The 18,051-nt window shown below is 42.7% G+C and overlaps 1 protein-coding gene across 2 annotated transcripts in view; it reads right to left on the bottom strand.

Moving 5' to 3' along the window:
* The window catches only part of LOC137383326 (protein kinase C beta type), a 296,759-nt gene that overhangs the window by 46,199 nt on the left and 232,509 nt on the right, over positions 1–18,051 (bottom strand). For both annotated transcript variants that reach the window (XM_068056010.1, XM_068056009.1), the window contains exon 11: positions 4,209–4,300. In XM_068056010.1, coding sequence (XP_067912111.1) covers positions 4,209–4,300 — 92 coding nt within the window. The remainder of the gene's footprint in view (positions 1–4,208; positions 4,301–18,051) is intronic.

The following is an 18,051-nucleotide window of genomic DNA, read 5'->3' as shown; positions in this document are numbered from 1 at the left end:
CGTGCCCCACTCGAGGGGTATGGGGTTACTTTCCCTTCAAACACCAAACCCTTACAGCCTTCAGGAATCCTATTAACTTTTCCTGCACTTGCAGCAGTAGACTTTCTGCATTGCACTCTTACTGCAGTTAAAGCTACAGCTTGCTCTGCTGTACTTTCCATCAGGTTCACCTCTTCATATAGCAGATATGCCCCGATTAACCCTGCAGGTTTTCCCTTTAGTTTCCAGCAGTCAGTTTTAACTGCCCTGCTTTATTATGATGGACGCACACAGGTCTCCAGGTCTCACTCTTGCTCACAGCACCTTCCATTTTGGCTGGAGGAGGGCCCCCTGTGTCTCCTGCTTTCCTTTCTCTCCCAGGACTGCTTGAGCTTCTATCACCGTCCCACCCTTTGTCCTTTTCAGATTTGTGTGGGTGACTAGGAAAGGTTCTCCGCTGGGAGACCAACTTATAAATTAAAGCAAACTCATTGGCCAGAGCGGCCATTTGCCGGTCTCTCTGAACCTGCTGCTCCTTACATCGGTCTTTGTGGAGAGTGGGAGAGTGTTTAAATTCCTCTAACAGAATTACTTCTCGGAGATTCTCATAGCCAAGCTGTACTTTATGAGCCTTCAGCCACTGGTCAAAAGCCAGCTGCTTACTTCTTTCAAACTCCAGATAAGTTTGATCAACTTGCTTCTTGAGGGTTCTAAACTTTTGGCAATAAGCTTCGGGTACTAATTCATATGCCCCGAGGATAGCATTTTTTGTCAGTTTATAATTTGATGAACTCTCATCTGGCAACAGGGAATAAACATCATGGGCATTTCCAGTTAGCTTGCTTTGTAATAAATGAGGCCAGGTCTTAGCTGGCCATTTTAGCTGCCTTGCCAGTTTCCCAAAGGACACAAAAAATACTTCTACATCTTCCTCATTAAATTTTGGAATTAGTTGAGCTCGTTTTAACAATTCTGTTCCTGGCCCTCAATTATGCTCCTCCATATTGGCCATGCCTTCACTGGGGTTACTCTGTCGCCGCCACCCCCCCCTATTTAACTCAAGCCGCTTCAGCTCTCTCTCTTTACATTCCTTCCGGAATATTCTTTCTCTCTCCCTCTCCTGTCTTTCATTTTCTTCCCATTCCTTCTGGAAGGCTCTCTCTTTCTCCCTCTCCTGCCTCTCTCTTTCCTTCTCCTCTAATTCAAGTTCCTCTGTTCCAATTGTAGCTTCGCTAGCAATGCCCTGTCTGGGTCTGCTTCTAACACTGCTTCTGTTTCCTCAGATTCAAGGGAAAAATGGTTGGCCACTAGCCTTAGGAGTTCAGACTTCCTAGCCTTGCCACGTACAGTGATCTCACAGTGCTCAGCCATTTTCCTCAACTCTTTCATAGACAGTGCTTTTAATTTATCCCAAGTTACTTACCCTGGCTTAGACAGCTACTAGCTTCAGTTGCAGAATGTTAGTATTCAAGTACATACAATCACAAGAAAACCTATATTGAAATCTTGCTCTTTTTTGATTGGGAACAATTTGGCTTCCCAATTCCAATTTCATTCGTTTGTCTGTGGGTAAAATTCCAAACTAGCCCCCAGGTTTCTGTTACGACCAGGTGAGAAAGGGGTCTCGGGGTCCCTCTCAGCCTTCACCTGGTCTTACCCGTAACAGCGTTTTATTTTTAAACACACCGTGTTTTTAGCTCCCCCTTGGTGAATCCTTGTTCACTGCTTTCCAATTATAAGGCAAAGAAACCAGCACAAACAGGTTTTCTTAGATTTAAAGAAGAAAGGTTGAAATTTATTAAACCTAAACTCTAATTCGGTTAATGTATACGGATACAGAATGCACCCACACTAGCATGCATACGCGATACACAAATGCAGGTAGCGATAGAACAGAGCAGAAAAAATAAAGTGGAAAAGTTTGAGGCAATCTTTGAAGAGGGTTTTCGTTACGGATCTTCGAGCTCATTGTAGAGTCCTTGATTGTAGGTAGATATTGCTTTTTGTTGGGGCCCAGTATTCTTAAACTTTGTTCGCTGTAGGACACTTTTCTCTCTTGGGGTTCATGTGTCTTCATTGGATTTGGAGTTCCACAAGAGAGATGGGAACAGACAGGAGAGGCTGTGGTGAGCCAGCCAGGAGAGGTCTTTTCAGTCCAGGAGCAAACAGACACTCTGAGTTCAAACTGTTTGTACAATTCAGGTGGCCAAGCAGGTTAGTCATGTGACTAGCTGGTCTGACCACATCTATTTGTGGATTCTCTGGGCTTAGCCGATCCTGGAATGTCTCTTCTTACACACAATACCTGGTGCTCAAAGTCCATTGTGGGTTAAATTCGAGCAGGGACTAGCCCCTTTGGCCTTCCAAGCACTGGCTGTTGGGGTATGCAAAAATGTTTTTCCAGCCAAGGGCCTAGTGATTTTTTTAAGCAAGTCATTTCTTCACTTCAGCAACAGTTTGAAATTTAATGTCCATATGGCAAAATTAATATGCCTCATTCTTGGCAGGTGGGGGTCTAGCATGAAACAGTCTAGGCCTCTGGATTACTAGGACACAGATGGGAAGTGGAGTTGGAAGACTGGCAGATGGACAGATGGGAGAGGGGACAAAGAGCTGCAGAGGAGCAAAACTTTAAGAGCTAGGAACAAGACACAAGCCATGTGAATGAACAATATTTAGAAAAGCATGTGGCTCACATTGTGCTGTAAGTCTGTAGCTGCATTGCAATTAATGCTAGATTGTTTCTGTCCAGCACATTTAACACAGAAAGAAAGACAGAACTGCATTTCTATAGCTTCTTTTAGAAACTCAGGATGGCCCAAAGTGCTTTACAGTCAATGAAGTACTTTTTGGTATAGTCACTGCTGTAATGTAGGAAACCCAGCAGCCATTTTGTGCACAGCAAATAATGTTGTTATAACCCGGTGAGGAAGATGTCTAGAGGTCCCTGTTCGCCTTCACCTGGTCTTAGCGTAACAGGGTTTAATTTTAAACACACTGTGTTTTTAGCTCCCCCTTGGTGAATCCTTGTTTTCCGCTTTCCAATTATAAGAAACCAGCACAAACAAGTTTTCTTAGGTTTAAAAAAGAAAAGTTGCAATTTATTAAACTTGAACTTAATCTTTAATTCGATTGATGCCTACGGATACACGACGTGCCCACACTAGCATGCATATGCAAAACACACATGCAAATAGAGACAGAAAAGAGCAGAAGAAAAATAAAGTGGAAAAGTTTGAGGCAATATCTGAAGAGTTTGTGTTATGGTTCTTTGAGCTCACTGTAGAGTCCTTGATTGTAGGTCGATCTTGTTTTGCGTTGGGGTCCAGTACTTCTTAAACCTTGTTCGCTGTAGGAGACTTTTCTCTCTTGGGGTTCACGTGTCTTCAGTGGATTCAGAGGCTTGTGAGGAAGAGATGGGAGCAGACAGGAGAGATCTTCTCAGTCCACCAGCAAACAGTCTTTCTCAGTTCAAACTCTCTGGGGCTAGTTCAAAAGACCCCTGGAACAGCCAGTTCGTCATGTGACCACCTGGTCCAACCAGTTCAGGCCCCTGTGGATTGCATCACCCCAGGAAGCCCTGGAATGCGCTTCCCCACCCCCTCACTGTCCGGTGATCAACATCCATCGTGAGTTGAAAGTGTCAGGGAATGATCCTTTGTCTACACAAGCTCCATCTGTTAATATGAAAATGTCTTTTCCAGCCACGGCTGATCTGTTTAACAAGTCATTTCCTTGCTCCAGTAACAGTTTAAAATGAAAGTTCAAGATAAAATTAATGTGCCTCATTCTTGGCAGGTGGGGGCCTAGCATGACAATGTGATAATGACTAGATCCTCTGTTTTAGTGATGCTGGTTGAGGGATAAATGTTGGCCCGGGGAGAACTCCCCTGCTCTTCAAATGGTGTCAAGGGATCTTTTATGTCCATCTGAGCTGGCAGATGGGGCATCAGTTGCAGGACTCATCTTAAACAACAGCACCTCTGATAGTGCTGCATTGAGTACACTGAATGTCAACATGGATTATGTGCTCCAGTCTCTGTAGTGTTGCTTAAACCTTCAACATTCTGACTCAGAGGCAAGAGTGCTACTCCTGCGTCATGGCTGTGACTTTGCCATGGGATACTGACAGTTTGATGAAACTATACAAATTTTGGGATCTGTATCTAAGGAAGAGTCTTCCTGAAGTGAAGAGGGAAGGGGAATTCTGCACTGAGGCAGATACTTACACAGCGTGTGGTTCCTTGAATCTGCCAACCTGCTGAATCTGGTACATTAGATCACCTCCATTAACGTATTCCATTACAAAGTACAAACGCTCCTGATGGGGAATAAAGAGACAGTGACAAAATATTTGTCCACATGGAAAGGAAGCTTAACACGAATTTACACACAGCTTTACAACATAACACCCTATAACACCTTCAACATTGATTGCCCTGATTTCCAGCCTCAGTTTGAACTCTCCTTTTCTATGTTTTTTTAAAATAACACCCTGAACCAAAGAGCAATGAAACAGGACATAGGGTTAAACCAGGGGAGTGGACGGAATGTAAGTCAGCCACAATCCATTGTACAAAATTGATTCTGAGGAGGTATAAGATAGGCCCGCTGTTCTTAAAGTTGATAAGTCACCAGGAGCAGATCAGATGCATCCAAGGATACTGAGGGAAGTAGGGGTGGAAATTGTAGAGTCACTGACCATAATCTTCCAAACATCCTTCGATACAGGGGTGGTGCCAGAGGACTAGAGAGGTGCAAATGTTACATCCTTGTTCAAGAAAGGGTATAAGGACAAGCCCAGTAACTACAGGCCAGTCAGTTTAACCTCAGTGGTGGGAAAGCTTTTAGTAATGATAATTCGGAACAAAATTAACAGCCACTTGGACAAATGTGGATTAATTAAGGAAAGCTAGCATGGATTTGTTAAGAGAAAATCGGGTTTAACTAACTTGCTTGAGTTTTTTGATGAGGTAACAGAAAAGGTTCATAAAGGTAATGCAGTTGATATGGTGTACCTAGATTTCCAAAAGGCATTTGATTAAGTGCTGCATAACAGGCTTGTTGGCAAAGTTAGAGCCCATGAAATAAAAGGGGCAGTAGCAGACAGGAAACAGAGAGCAGTGGTGAATGGTTGTTTTTCAGATTGGAGGAAGGTATATAGTGGAGTTCCCCACTTAATATATATTAATGACCTAGACCTGGGTAAACAGAGCACAATTTCAAAATTAGCAGATGACACAAAACTTGGAAGTGTTGTGAACAGTGAGGAGAATAGTGATAAACTTCAAAAGGACATAGACAAGCTGGTGGAATGGCGGACAAGTGGCAGATGAAATTTAATGCAGAAAAGCGTAAAGTGATTTTGGTAGGAAGAATGAGGAGAGGCAATATAAATAAAGGGGGTGCAGGAGCAGCGGGAAATGGAGATATATGTGTACACATCATTGAAGGCAGCAGGGCAAGTTGAGGAAGTGGTTAATAAAACATACGGGATCCTAGGTTTTATAAACAGAGGCGTAGAGTACAAAAGCAAGGAAGTTATGATAAACCTGTATAAAACACCGTTTCGGCCTCAACTGGAGTATTGTGTTCAGTTCTGGGCATGCACTTTTGGAAGTCTGTTAAGGCATTAGAGAGGGTGCAGAAAAGATTCATGAGAATGGTTCCAGGACCAAGGAACTTCAGTTACACGGATAGATTGGAGAAGGTGGGGCTGTTCTCCTTGTAGAAAAGAGATTAAGAGGAGATTTGGTAGAGGGGTTCAAAATCATGAGGGATCTGGACAGAGTAGATAGGGAGAAATAAAAACAAGAAATGCTGGAACCACTCAGCAGGTCTGCCAGACCTGCTGAGTGGTTCCAGCATTTCTTATTTTTATTTCAGATTTCCAGCATCCGCAGTATTTTGCTTTTATTGTAGATAGGGAGAAACCGTTCTCGTTGGCGGAAGGATCGAGAACCAGAGGATACCAATTTAAAATGATTGGCAAAAAAAGCAACAGCGACATGAGGAAAATTGTTTTTTATGCAGTGAGTGATTAGGATCTGGAATGCTCAGCCTGAGATTGTGGTACAGGCAGATTCAATTGTGGCTTTTAAAAGGGAACTGGATAATTATCTGAAGAGAAAAAATTTGCAGAGCTACGGGGAATAGGCAAGAGAGTAGGTGAGTTGCTGTTGCAGAGAGCTAGAATGGACATGACGGGACCGATGATTTCCTTCTGTGCTATAACCATTCTATGATTTTGTGGTTTTAAATAGAATATTCAGCACAGAAACTGGCCCTTCTGCCCAACCAGCCCATGCAGCGTTTTAGGCTCCACTGAAGCCTCCTCATTTCTTTCCTCAGCTAAATCTATCAGGATTATGGGGGAGATGGTGGCGTAGTGGTAATGTTACTGGACTAGTAATCCAGAGGCCTGGGGTAATGCCCTAGGGACATGGGTTCAAATCCCACCACAGCAGCTGGTGGAATTTAAATTCAATTAATTAATAAATATCTGGAATTGAAAGCTAGTCACAGTAATGGTGCCATGAAACTAACATCTGGTTCACAAATGTCCTTCAGGGAAGGAAATCTGCTGTCCTTACCTGGTCTGGCCTATATGTGACTCCAGATCCACAGCAAATATGGTTGACTTTTAACTGCCCTCTGAAATGGCCGAGCATGCCACAGGTGTCACAGGTAATTAGGGATGGGCAACAAATGCTGGCCTTGCCAGTGACGCCCATGAAAGAATAATAAAAAAAGGATAACCCTCTAATCATTTCTCCCTCATTTGCTTGTCTAGCCTCCCCTTAAATACATCTATGCTATTCACCTCACTACTCCCTGTGCTAGCGAGTTCTGCAGCCCGACCACTCTTTGAGTAAAGAAATTTCTTCTGAATTCACTATTTGATTTTTGGTGACTATCTTATATTGATGGCCTCTAGTTTTGCTCTTCCCCACAAGTGGAAACACTAGTCTACTGAATCAAAGCCTTTCATAATTTTAAAGACCTCTATTAAGTCACCCCTCATTTTGAAAGAAAAGAGACCCAGCCTGTTTGCCCTTTCCTTATGGATGTTGTTGTGTGTTGTTGTTATATTTTGTAGCGTAGCTGGGGCGTTCTGGAGAAAGTCTCAGACTCAGGATAAGGTTAACTAAGAACTGTTTATTATTTACATAATACCACATACACTCTCATCAAGCCTCCTAAGCTAGCATCCTTTGTGTTGCTACATCTTCTTTACCCAAGTCTAACCTCATGTGACTGTTACATCATCACTCTTTACAGTGGGAGGGGTTGCTCTCACTGTCTTCAGCATCACCCCTTTATATCCTTATACTATATCTTCCCCCAAGTCTTTATCCAACATTTTCTTAAATGTATATACATACTTGACTTATCTACTACCCTCTCTCCCCGCAAGTCTCTGACCTCACAGATTTAGTCTGTTAGGAGATTTGACAACTCTCCCTGATCTGATTGTGGTCTGACTGGATGATCAGTAGTCTTCCTTGTAAGTCTGGATTGCTGACTTCGTTGATCTTTATTATGGATTTTAGCATTCTGTTCAGTTTGGGTTTGTTCATCTTCATCTGGGTCTTCCAAATGAATGATTGGTTGTTGCTTTTGTGGAATAGGGATAATATTTCTCCGAGCTCTTCATATGTTTCCTTCAGTCGTGCATATCACATGAGTTCGCTGATAGTTCTTATGTCTGTGGATTACTGTACCTTCCCTTTCTAGTTTACATATCCATACTCTTTGACCGTTAATCAATTTGGGTACGTTTCTGACTCAAACTCTATTATAATTTTGGGTTTGTTGCCCTCTATGAGTTTTCCCTGTCTCTTACTTTCTCGTAGTCCTGGACATTCAATCCTGAAAGCAATTTTTTAGGCAACACAGGAAGCCATGCTCTCATCTTCCTGCCCATCAGTAATTCTGCAGGTGATAATGCACACATCAAACGGCGTAGATCAATAAATTAGAAGTGAGATTGGAAGATCTTCATTCTTCTTCAGGAATAACTTTCTGGTTCTTACACCCCTTTCCACCTTACCATTTGACTGTGGATACCTCAGTGAACTTGAGAGATGTAGAAATCCCATCTTCGTTGCAAACTGAGTAAAATATTCATTTGCAAACTGTGGTCCATTGTCTGAAAATATTTCATCAGGGATACCATGTGTTGCAAAGATGTTTTGAAGAATTCTGATAACTGCTACTGTTGTTGTGGAATGCAATCTCTGGATTTTATCCACCTTGAGAAGTAATCAATGATGATTATGTATGATTTTCCCACTGAATATGAATAAATCCATACCTAGCCTTTGCCAAGGTCTGGTTGGAAATTGAGTGGTTCACACTGTTCTGGTCTCTGTACTGCACAAATCTGACAGCTCTGGATCACGTTCTCTATGTCCTTAGATATTCCAGGACACCATACTGAAGATTGTGCCCTCGCTCTGCACTTGATTCTTCCCAAATGGCATTGGTGTAGACAATCTAAGATCTCTGATCTCAGTGAACTAGGAATGACTAGTCTGTCATTGGGCGGCACAGTGGTGCAGTGGTTAGCACCGCAGCCTCACAGCTCCAGCGACCCGGGTTCAGTTCTGGGTACTGCCTGTGTGGAGTTTGCAAGTTCTCCCTGTGTCTGCGTGGGTTTCCTCCAGGTGCTCCGGTTTCCTCCGGCCAATTTTGTGATGTATGTTGTGAATATGATTCTATCTCACATACAAATTCAGATTTTTCTGTGTTGGATGGTCTACCATCACCCTTGATAGTGCACCGGCTGACGTTTGCAACTTTTCTTGGATGTAAACTGTCCCATACGTATACCTCATCAACCTGAGACGAAATCTTTGTATTTGTGGAGGCATTTTTGCAATTTCCTTTTTGTCCAACAAAGGTACCAAGTGTTTATGGTCCGTCTCAATGACAGCACTCAATCCAACTATGTAGTCAGAAAATTTTTCTGATTCCCATGTCATGGCTGGCGCTTCTTTTTCTATGACTGCATATCGTGTCTGTGTCTAACAAAGCTCTAGATGAGTAGAATATTGATCAGGGGAACCATCAGGTTAATCCTGATAAAGAACTGCTCCTAACCCAGTTGAGGAAGCTTCTGCCACTATCGTCATAGGCAGTGTAGGGTTGTAGTGTGCCAGTCCGGTGATATAAGCATCTCTTTAAACCTCCAGAATGCTTGTTCTTGGTGGGAAGTCCAACACCACACTTGCTGTTTTCAAAGAATTTGTCTCAGTGGTTCAGTTATCTGTGCTAAACGAGGTAGAAACTTTGCTAATTGGTTTACCATTGCCAGGAATCTTTGAAGCTGCTGAACGGTAGTAGGATTAATGGCCCATATCTTCTGTGGATCTGCCATTACACCTTCACTGCTCTCTATCTGTCCCAAGAAACAAATTGTGTTTTTGGAAAATTCGCACTCCTCATTCAGAGTTAGTCTTGCTTCTTGAAGTCACTGTAGAATCACTCAAACTCTTTGGTCATGTTCCTCTAATGACTGCCCATGTATTAGGTTGCCATCCAAGTGACAAATAACTCCTTTGAGCCCTTCTAAGATGACAGACATAGAACTTTAAAACATCTCTGGTGCGGAAGTTGTTCCAAACGATAACCTATTAAAACAAAACCGCCCGAAAGGTGTTAGAAATGTAGTCAGTAATCTTGAGGTCTCATCTAGGGGTACCTACCAAAACTCACTATTGGCATCGAGTTTTGTAAACATGGTGCTCTGAGAGAGTTTCGCTAAGATGTCATCCACTGTGGACATTGGGTGAATTTCATGCGCTACTATTTTGTTGAGCTGTGTTAAATCCATGCAAATACGCAGAGTTCCGTTTTGTTTTGGGACAGGAACCATGGACAAACAACACTCAGTTGGTAGTGTTACAGGAGAGATAACCCCCATTCTTGTTATCTCTTCCAATTGGTCTTGAACTTGGTTTAATAATGGATGAGGTATCTTTCTGGGTGTAAAAGGTACACACTGGCCTGGCCCCTTCCTTCAATGTGATTCTATACCCCATCTTGAGTATTCTGAGCCCTGTGAACAGCTTTGGGTATTCTGCTTGGAAGCTATTGTTTACCTGTGTTTGCTTGACTTCATCTATCTGCTTGGTCAGGTGCAGATCTAAGCATGCTTTTATACTCAGTAAGGAAAATTCTTGATTATGCAAGACATATAAAGGTTTCCCTCGATATTGAAGAGTTGTTTGAAGTTTAACATTAACTTTCAGTTGTGTCCCGCCTGGACCATTCAACTGTGTATTCGCCAAATGTAGACAATGTCTCATCAACCACGTCTCTTGGTCTGACAGAACTGTGACACGAGCACCTGTGTCCAGTTTAAAATTTGTAAGTTGTCCACTTACGTAGATGTCCGCCATCCAGAGTCCTTGTTTTGGATCATTAATTTCTCCTAGGAAATCTCCTGGTTCTTTGTCTTCTGGATACTCATGCACTTGATTCACTGCTGTTTGCTTGAAGGTCTTCTGCTTTGCAGGCTTGAGCGACAAAGTTTTACTCTGGCACATTTTCCCATAATGTCCAGTCTTTTTATAATTGTAACACTTGGCTTTACTTGCTTGACACTGCTCCTGTCTGTGGGTCTTCCTGGCTCCACAGCTTTGGCACAGTTTCCGGGTGTCATGCACCTTCCCTGTGTGTGTGTGTCTTCTTTTCTACAAAATGCTTCTCTGACTTTGGCTTCACAAGCTGTACAGTCATTGGACTTCTTTTCATTCACGGCTTGTCTTCAGCCCGCAGAATGGCCCTATTTTATTTGCGAACTTCAACCGGTCATACAATCTGAATGGCCTTTTTCAAGTGTAAGGTCCTGTTTCAACTGTAAAAGGTCTGACAAGCATTCATCAGCTATGCTGACAACTATTCAGTCCCTTATTAGTTCTGTCTTTAATTCGCCATATTTGTATCCCTCTGCCAATCTGTACAGATCATTTATATAAGACATATAAGGATTCACCTATCTTCTGCGCCCACTTGTTAAATTTGGCTCTTCCAAGCATTTTATTGCTGCGAAGATTGAAATATTTATCAAAAGCCTGAAGTACATCTTCAAATTAATCAGAAGCCTCGTTTATCCCTTGCTACACTATCACGTCGACTGCAATTGTTGCTATTGAATATAAAAGGGTATTCATTTGTTCTACTTCTGATTTGGTATGGAGTTGGGAAGCAATCCTAAATCATAGGAATCCTTTCCTCCATAAGGACCAATGTTGTACCTGATTGAGTCCTTCTTGATCATGCAAAATTTCAGGCATTCCAAATTGCGAATCCATATTGTTTTCTTTGCTTTTGCAAAGGTGTTCCCCTTTGTTTTTAAACCTTTCAGGCTTGAATGGAGGTGTTCGTGGTCTTTCTGAGGATTTTCCGTGCTTTCCAACCTTTCCCACATGTTCTCTCTGTGATCTGGCTGAGCAATGGCTGCCGACTCCATCCAACTCCCAAGTCGCCTTTTCGCCCGAGATCGACTTCTCTACCTGTGCTTTTGACCCAGTGCGCTGTTAACTGTTAATGGCCCCTTTCAAAATCTCTCACCCGATCCTGGACCATCGCCCAGCACTGAAACCCGGACCCAATCGCTGGACCTGGATGTCCTGTTGCAGACCCTCACGCTTCTGTGGTGAGAGGCTGCAGGGTTTTGTGGCTATGGAGCAGCTCTTGAGTTTGTTGCGGTCACCCGACTAGATCTGCTATTCTCCTGGCACTACTTCACGAAGAAAGAAGATCTTCAAATTTTCCTGGTCATTTTAACTGGTGCCACCATATTGTGTGTTGTATTTAGTAGCGTAACAGGGGCATTCTGGAGAAAGTCTCAGACTCAGGATAAGGTCAACTAAAAACTCTATTATTTACATAATACTATATATACTCTCATCAAGCAAACTATAACATCCTTGGTACTGCTACCTTTTCTTCTCCCAAGCCTAACCTCAAATGACTGTTACATCATCACTCTTACAGTGGGAGGGGTTGCTCTCACTGTTTTCAGCATTAACCCTTTACATCCTATTACTACAGGTATAACCTCTCAGTTCTGGTATCATCCATGGTAAATCTTTTTTGCATCTTCTTGTGCCTCTGTATCCTTTTTTTAAAAAAAAAAATGCCAACTAGAAATGTACAGTATGGTCTAACCAAAGTTCAGTCCTAGGATAACTTCTCTACTTTTCATTTCTATCCTTCTAGAAATAAAACAGAGTGACTGGTGTTCTTTTGTTTCTTAATGGCCTTATTAACCTGCGTTGGTACTTCTCGTAATTTATGTATTTGTACTCCAAGATCCCCTTGCTCCTCTACCCTATTTAGGTTTTTATTTTCCAATTAATATTGATCTTCTTATTTTGTCTCTGTCCCTTCCACTACTCCACCGGGTCAAACTTCCTCTAAAGTTCCCCCACCCTAGCCTGAACTCATACTTTCTGTAGTTTCTTTCCTATCACCCCTCATGCCATTTCTGAGCTCATCTTGTCCCACCTCCTGCTCCCTCGACTCTATTCCCACCAAACAGCTGACCACCCAACTTCCTTCCTGGTCCCCATTTTAGCCGATATTGTTAACAGTTCTCTCTTTTCAGGTACTGTCCCTCTCTCCTTTTAAACATGCCGTCATCCATCCTCTCCTCAAAAAAACCAACCCTAGTCCCGGCTGTCCTTGCAAACTATTGGCCCATCTCCAAGCTCTCTTTCCTCTCCAAAGGCTTTGAACATGTTGCCGCTTCCCGAATCTGAGCCCACGTTTCCCAGAGCTCCATGTTTCAATCCCTCCAATCAGGATTCCACCCCTGCTACAGTACGGAAACTGCTCTTATCAAAGTCATAAATGACATTTTACCTGACTGTGAAAAAGGTAAACTTTCCCTCCTCATCCTTCTTGACTGGTCTGCACCCTTTGACATGGTTTACCACACCATCCTCCACCAATTCCTCTCCACTGTTGTCATAGAATCATAGAAAGTTTACAGCACAGAAAGAGGCTCATCATATCTGAACCGGCCAAAAAACGAGCCACCCAGCCTAATCTCACCGTGCAGCATTTGGTCTGTAGCCCGGCAGGTTACAGCACTTGAGGTGCATATCCAGACACCTTTTAAATGAATTGAGGGTTTCTGCCTCTATTACCTTTTCAGGCAGTGAGTTCCAGACCCCCAACATTCTCTGGGTGAAAAAACTTTTCCTCATCTCCCCTCTAATCTTTCTACCAATCACTTTAAATCTATTCCCCCTAGTCACTGACCTCTCTGCGAAGGTATATAGGCCCTTCATATCCACTCTATTCAGGCCTTTCACAATTTTGTACATTTCAATCAAATCTCCTGTCACAAGAGTTTTTTTTTAATTTGAAAGCTTAGAATTCTATGTTTTTAAAAAGGCTGAGAAAAAGGATTTACTCTGTGAACATGGAATGCTGGAACTTGGTGTTTGAACGGAGTGGGACAGACTGCAAGACACCAGTTCCAAACAGCAGCAAGGGAAATGTCAGGTCATATAACTTGACTGTTAGAGTTTCAGTTTCATTTTTGCATTGTGGAGACCAGTAAGCTGGACAAGCAGGAGGCAGAACAAACTGGCTGGGACCAGTTTTTGCAGATCAGATAAAAAGACCTCTCCCTGAAAAAGGTTTGCCTCTCTTGTAAAAAGAAATTCTACATTTGAGGTGTGGCTGTGGTCTGCCTGGAGAGGAAAAAACTCAGGAAAAGAGGAGTTGCTGCTCTCTGTGGGGAAATGCTCCTTTGCTGAAATGAAGCCCTGCATTTTAAAAGGTAGCAGATTCCTATTGCTTCCAGTCTCTGGAAAATCTCTGCCACAGGAGTGATTTCTGTTGCCTATGTTTTGGGAGATCCTGAAAGCTCAAGAAAGCTTCTATTGCTAGACTGCTATTTCAAAACCTAAGTAGACCTGTTGCTGCACCCTTTGCTGAAAGATCTGTTTGACGCCTGCTGCAGATGAAATGTCATGAACGCCTACCCATCACAGACTGTTCATCAACCTCGCCTGGAGAGACTTCGAGTGGCATCCAAATATTCAACTCTGGGACACCTACCGACCCAGAAATATCCTACCAGAACGTGACAACCTAATTACTTTATTATTCCTAAGAAACAGTTGTATACCAAAACATCCTTTTAAAACTGATTAACCATTTTTTTTGAATGTGTGCATGCATGAGGGTTAGGAAGAATAGGTAGTTTGAAAAGAATCTTTTCCACATATAGAATTATCTCCTAATTGTTTAAGACTTAATTTATTAATAAATAGTTAATTTTGTTGTTTAAAGAAACCTGGTTTGGTGTGCCTTATTCTGGGGAACAAATAAAATGTTTATTTATTTTATTTTTATTTTAGAGATACAACACTGAAACAGGCCCTTCGTCCCACCGGGTCTGTGCCGACCAACAACCACCCATTAATACTAACCCTACACTAACCCATATTCTCTACCACATCCCCACCATTCTCCTACCACCTACCTACACTAGGGGCAATTTACAACGGCCAATTTACCTATCAACCTGCAAGTCTTTTGGAGGTGGGAGGAAACCGCAGCACCCGGCGGAAACCCACGCAGACAAAGGGAGAACTAGCAAACTCCGCACAGGCAGGACCCAGAATCGAACCCGGGTCTCTGGAGCTGTGAGGCTGCGGTGCTAACCACTGCGCCACTGTGCATTTAATTTGGCTATTTTCCGGTAGCTGGGAAACTTTACTAATAGGCTATAACCTGTGGAGTAGTGGCACTGAATTAACAGTGCATTATTCTTGCCTTCGTCGTAACACTCTCGTCAGCCTCCTCTGCTCCAAGGAGAACCACCCCAGCCTATCCAATCTTCCTCATTGCTGCATTTTTCCAGTCCCAGCAACATCCAATTAAATCTCCTCTGTACCCTCTCTGGCGCAATTGCATCCCTTCTGTAATATGGTGACTAGAACTTCACACAGTACTCAAGTTGTGGCCTAACTAATAATTTATACAGTTCCAGCACAAACTTCCTGCTCTTATATTCTATACCTTAGCTAATAAAGAAAAGGTTTCCATATGTCTTCTTAACCATCTTATCGCCCTGTCCTGCCACCTTCATGGATCTGTGGGCATTCACTCCAAGATCCCATACTTCCTCTACACCACTCAGTATTCTTCCATTAATTGTGTATTCCTTTGCCTTGTTTGACCTCCCCAAATGCGTCACCTCACACTTCTCCAGGTTGAATTCTATTTGCCACTTTTCTGCCCACCTGACCACTCCATGGATATCTTCCTGCAGTCTACAGCCATCCTCCTCGCTATCAACCACATGGCCAATTTTTGTGTCGTCTGCAAACTTCTGGATCATGCCTCCTACATTTATGTCCAAATTGTTAATATATAGCACAAATAGCAGGGGACCTAGTACTGAGCCCTGCGCAACACCACTGCCTTTCAGTCACAAAAACACCTGTCAACAATTACCCTTTGTTTCCTACCACTGAGCCAATTTTGTATCCAGCTTGCTACATTTCCCTGGATCCCATGGGATTTTTTTTTAACCAGTCTGCCATATGGGACCTTGTCAAAAGCCTTGCTAAAATCCATGTAGACCACAGCAACTGCACTACATTCATCAATCCTCCTTGTTACTTCAGAAAATTCAATCAAGTTAGTCAGATAAGATCTTCCCTTAACACATTCATCCTTGATTAATCTGTGCCCTTCCAAGTGACAGTTTATCCTGTCTCTCAGAACTGATTCCAATAATTTGCCCACTACTGAGGTTAGACTGACTGGCCTGTAATTATTTGATCTATCTCCCGCTCCCATTTTAAACAAAGGTATAACGTTCACAGTCCTCCAATCCTCCAGCACCACACCTGTATCCAGCGAGGACTGGAAAATGATAGAAAGACCCTCTGCTATTTCCTCCCTGGCTTCTTTTAACAACCTGGGGTACATTTCATCTGGCCCTTGTGATTTATCAATTTCAAGGATGCTAATCCCATTAATACTTCCTCTCACCCTATGTTTATCACATCCAATACTTCACACTCCTCCTCCTTACCTATAATATCTGCATCGTCCCCCTCTTTTGTGAAGGCAGATGCAAAGTATTCATTAAGAACTATACCAACATCTTCGGCCCCTACACATAGGTTATCTTTTTGATCTTTTATGAGCCCTACTCTTTCCTTAGTTATCCTCTTACTCTTAATTTATTGATAAAACATCTTTGGATTCACCTTGATTTTGCTTGCCAATATTCTTTCATGCCCTCTCTTTGCTTTCTTAATTTCCTTTTTGATTTCACCCTTGCACTTTCCATACTCCTCTTGGCTTTCTGTAGTATTGAGTTCTCAATGTCGGACATAAACTTTCCTTTTCTGCCTTATCTTACCCTGCAAGCTCCTTGACATCCGGGGGGCTCTAGATTTGTCTGTCCCACCTTTTTTCTTTGTGGGAACATGTTTACTCTGAACCCCTTGAATCTCCCCTTTGAATGCCTCCCACTGCTCTGTCATGGATTTACCTTCAAGTAGCTGTCTCCAGTCCACTTTTGCTGAATCAGCTTAGTAAAATTGACCTTGCCCCAATTGAGAACTCTAACTCCTGTTCTATCTTTGTCCTTTTCCATAATTATGTTAAAACTGACTGAATTATGATCACTATCACCAGAATGCTCTCCCACTGCCACTCCATCCATCTACCCAGCTCCATTTCCTAAAACTAAGTCCAAAACTGCTTCCTCTCTTGTTGGACTTGCTACATACTGGCCAAAAAAGTTCTCCTGAATGCACAAGAATTCTGCTCCCTCAATTCCTTTCACACTAAAACTATCCCAGTTAATATTGGGGTAGTTAAAATCCCCTACTATTACTGCCCTATTGTTCTTGCACTTCTCAGAGCTTTGCCTACATATTTGCTCTTCTATCTCCCTCTGACTGTTTGGGGGTCTATAGTACACTTCCAGTAATGTGACTGCCCCTTTTTTATTCCTTAGCTCAATCCATATGGCCTCATTTGATGATCTTTCCAACAGCTGTAATTGTTTCTTTGACCAAAATTGCCACCCGCTTCCTTTTTTTTATCCCCCTCTCTATCATGTCTGAAAATCCTGTAAACCAGGAACATTGAGCTGCCATTCCTGTCCCTCCTTAAGCCATGTTTCTGTAATAGCTTTGATATCATACTGCCACATTTCTATTTGTGCCCTCAGCTCATCTGTGTTATTTGCTTTACTCCTTGCATTGAAGTATATACCCTTCAGCACTGCCAAACTCTTAAAAAAAAAATTCTAACCTTTCTTTCTTCTGCCTTCCAGACTTATCCACTAATTTTCTGCCTTCCATTTTCATTTCTGATTTTGTCCCAACTTCAAGTCCCCATCCCCCTGCCAAACTTGTTTCAACCCTCCCCAACAGCACTAGAAAAATGTCCCGCAAGGAACTCATTCCTGGCTCTGTTCAGGTGCAACCCGTTCAGCCTGTACAGGTCCCATCTCCCCCAGAGTCAGTCTCAATGTCCCAAGAATCTAAAGCCCTCCCTCTGGCACCAACATCCCAGCCATGCATTCATCCGTCTTATCCTTCTATTCCTACTAGGTAAGACTGCTCTCACCTGGTTCCATTCTTATCCAACTAATCATCGCCAGAATATCATTTTCTATGGTTTCTCTTCCCAATCTGTTATGTCTGTTGTCTCCCAAGGATCTATCTTTGGCCCCTTCCTATTTTTCATTTACAAGCTGCCCCTCAACAAAAACACAGTATTAGCTTTTACATGTACACTCTACACATGTACCACCACCTCTCTCAACTCCTCCATTATTGCCAAATGATCAGACTGCTTGTCCAACATTCAGTACTGGATGAGCAGAAATTTCCTCCAATTAAATAATGGGAAGACTGAAGCCATTGCCCTCAGTCCCCACTGCCAACCGTTCCCTAGCTACTGACTCCATCCCTCTCAGTGGCAACAGTCTGAGGTTGAACCAGACTGTTTGCAACCTTGGTGTCATATCTGTCCCGGAGATGAGCCTCTGATCATATATCCACACGATTA

Source organism: Heterodontus francisci, chromosome 24 (assembly GCF_036365525.1).
Source record: "Heterodontus francisci isolate sHetFra1 chromosome 24, sHetFra1.hap1, whole genome shotgun sequence".
Classification (NCBI taxonomy): domain Eukaryota; kingdom Metazoa; phylum Chordata; class Chondrichthyes; order Heterodontiformes; family Heterodontidae; genus Heterodontus; species Heterodontus francisci.
The sequence above is the reverse complement of the archived record's forward strand: the minus strand, read 5'-3'. Positions and strand labels throughout refer to the sequence as shown.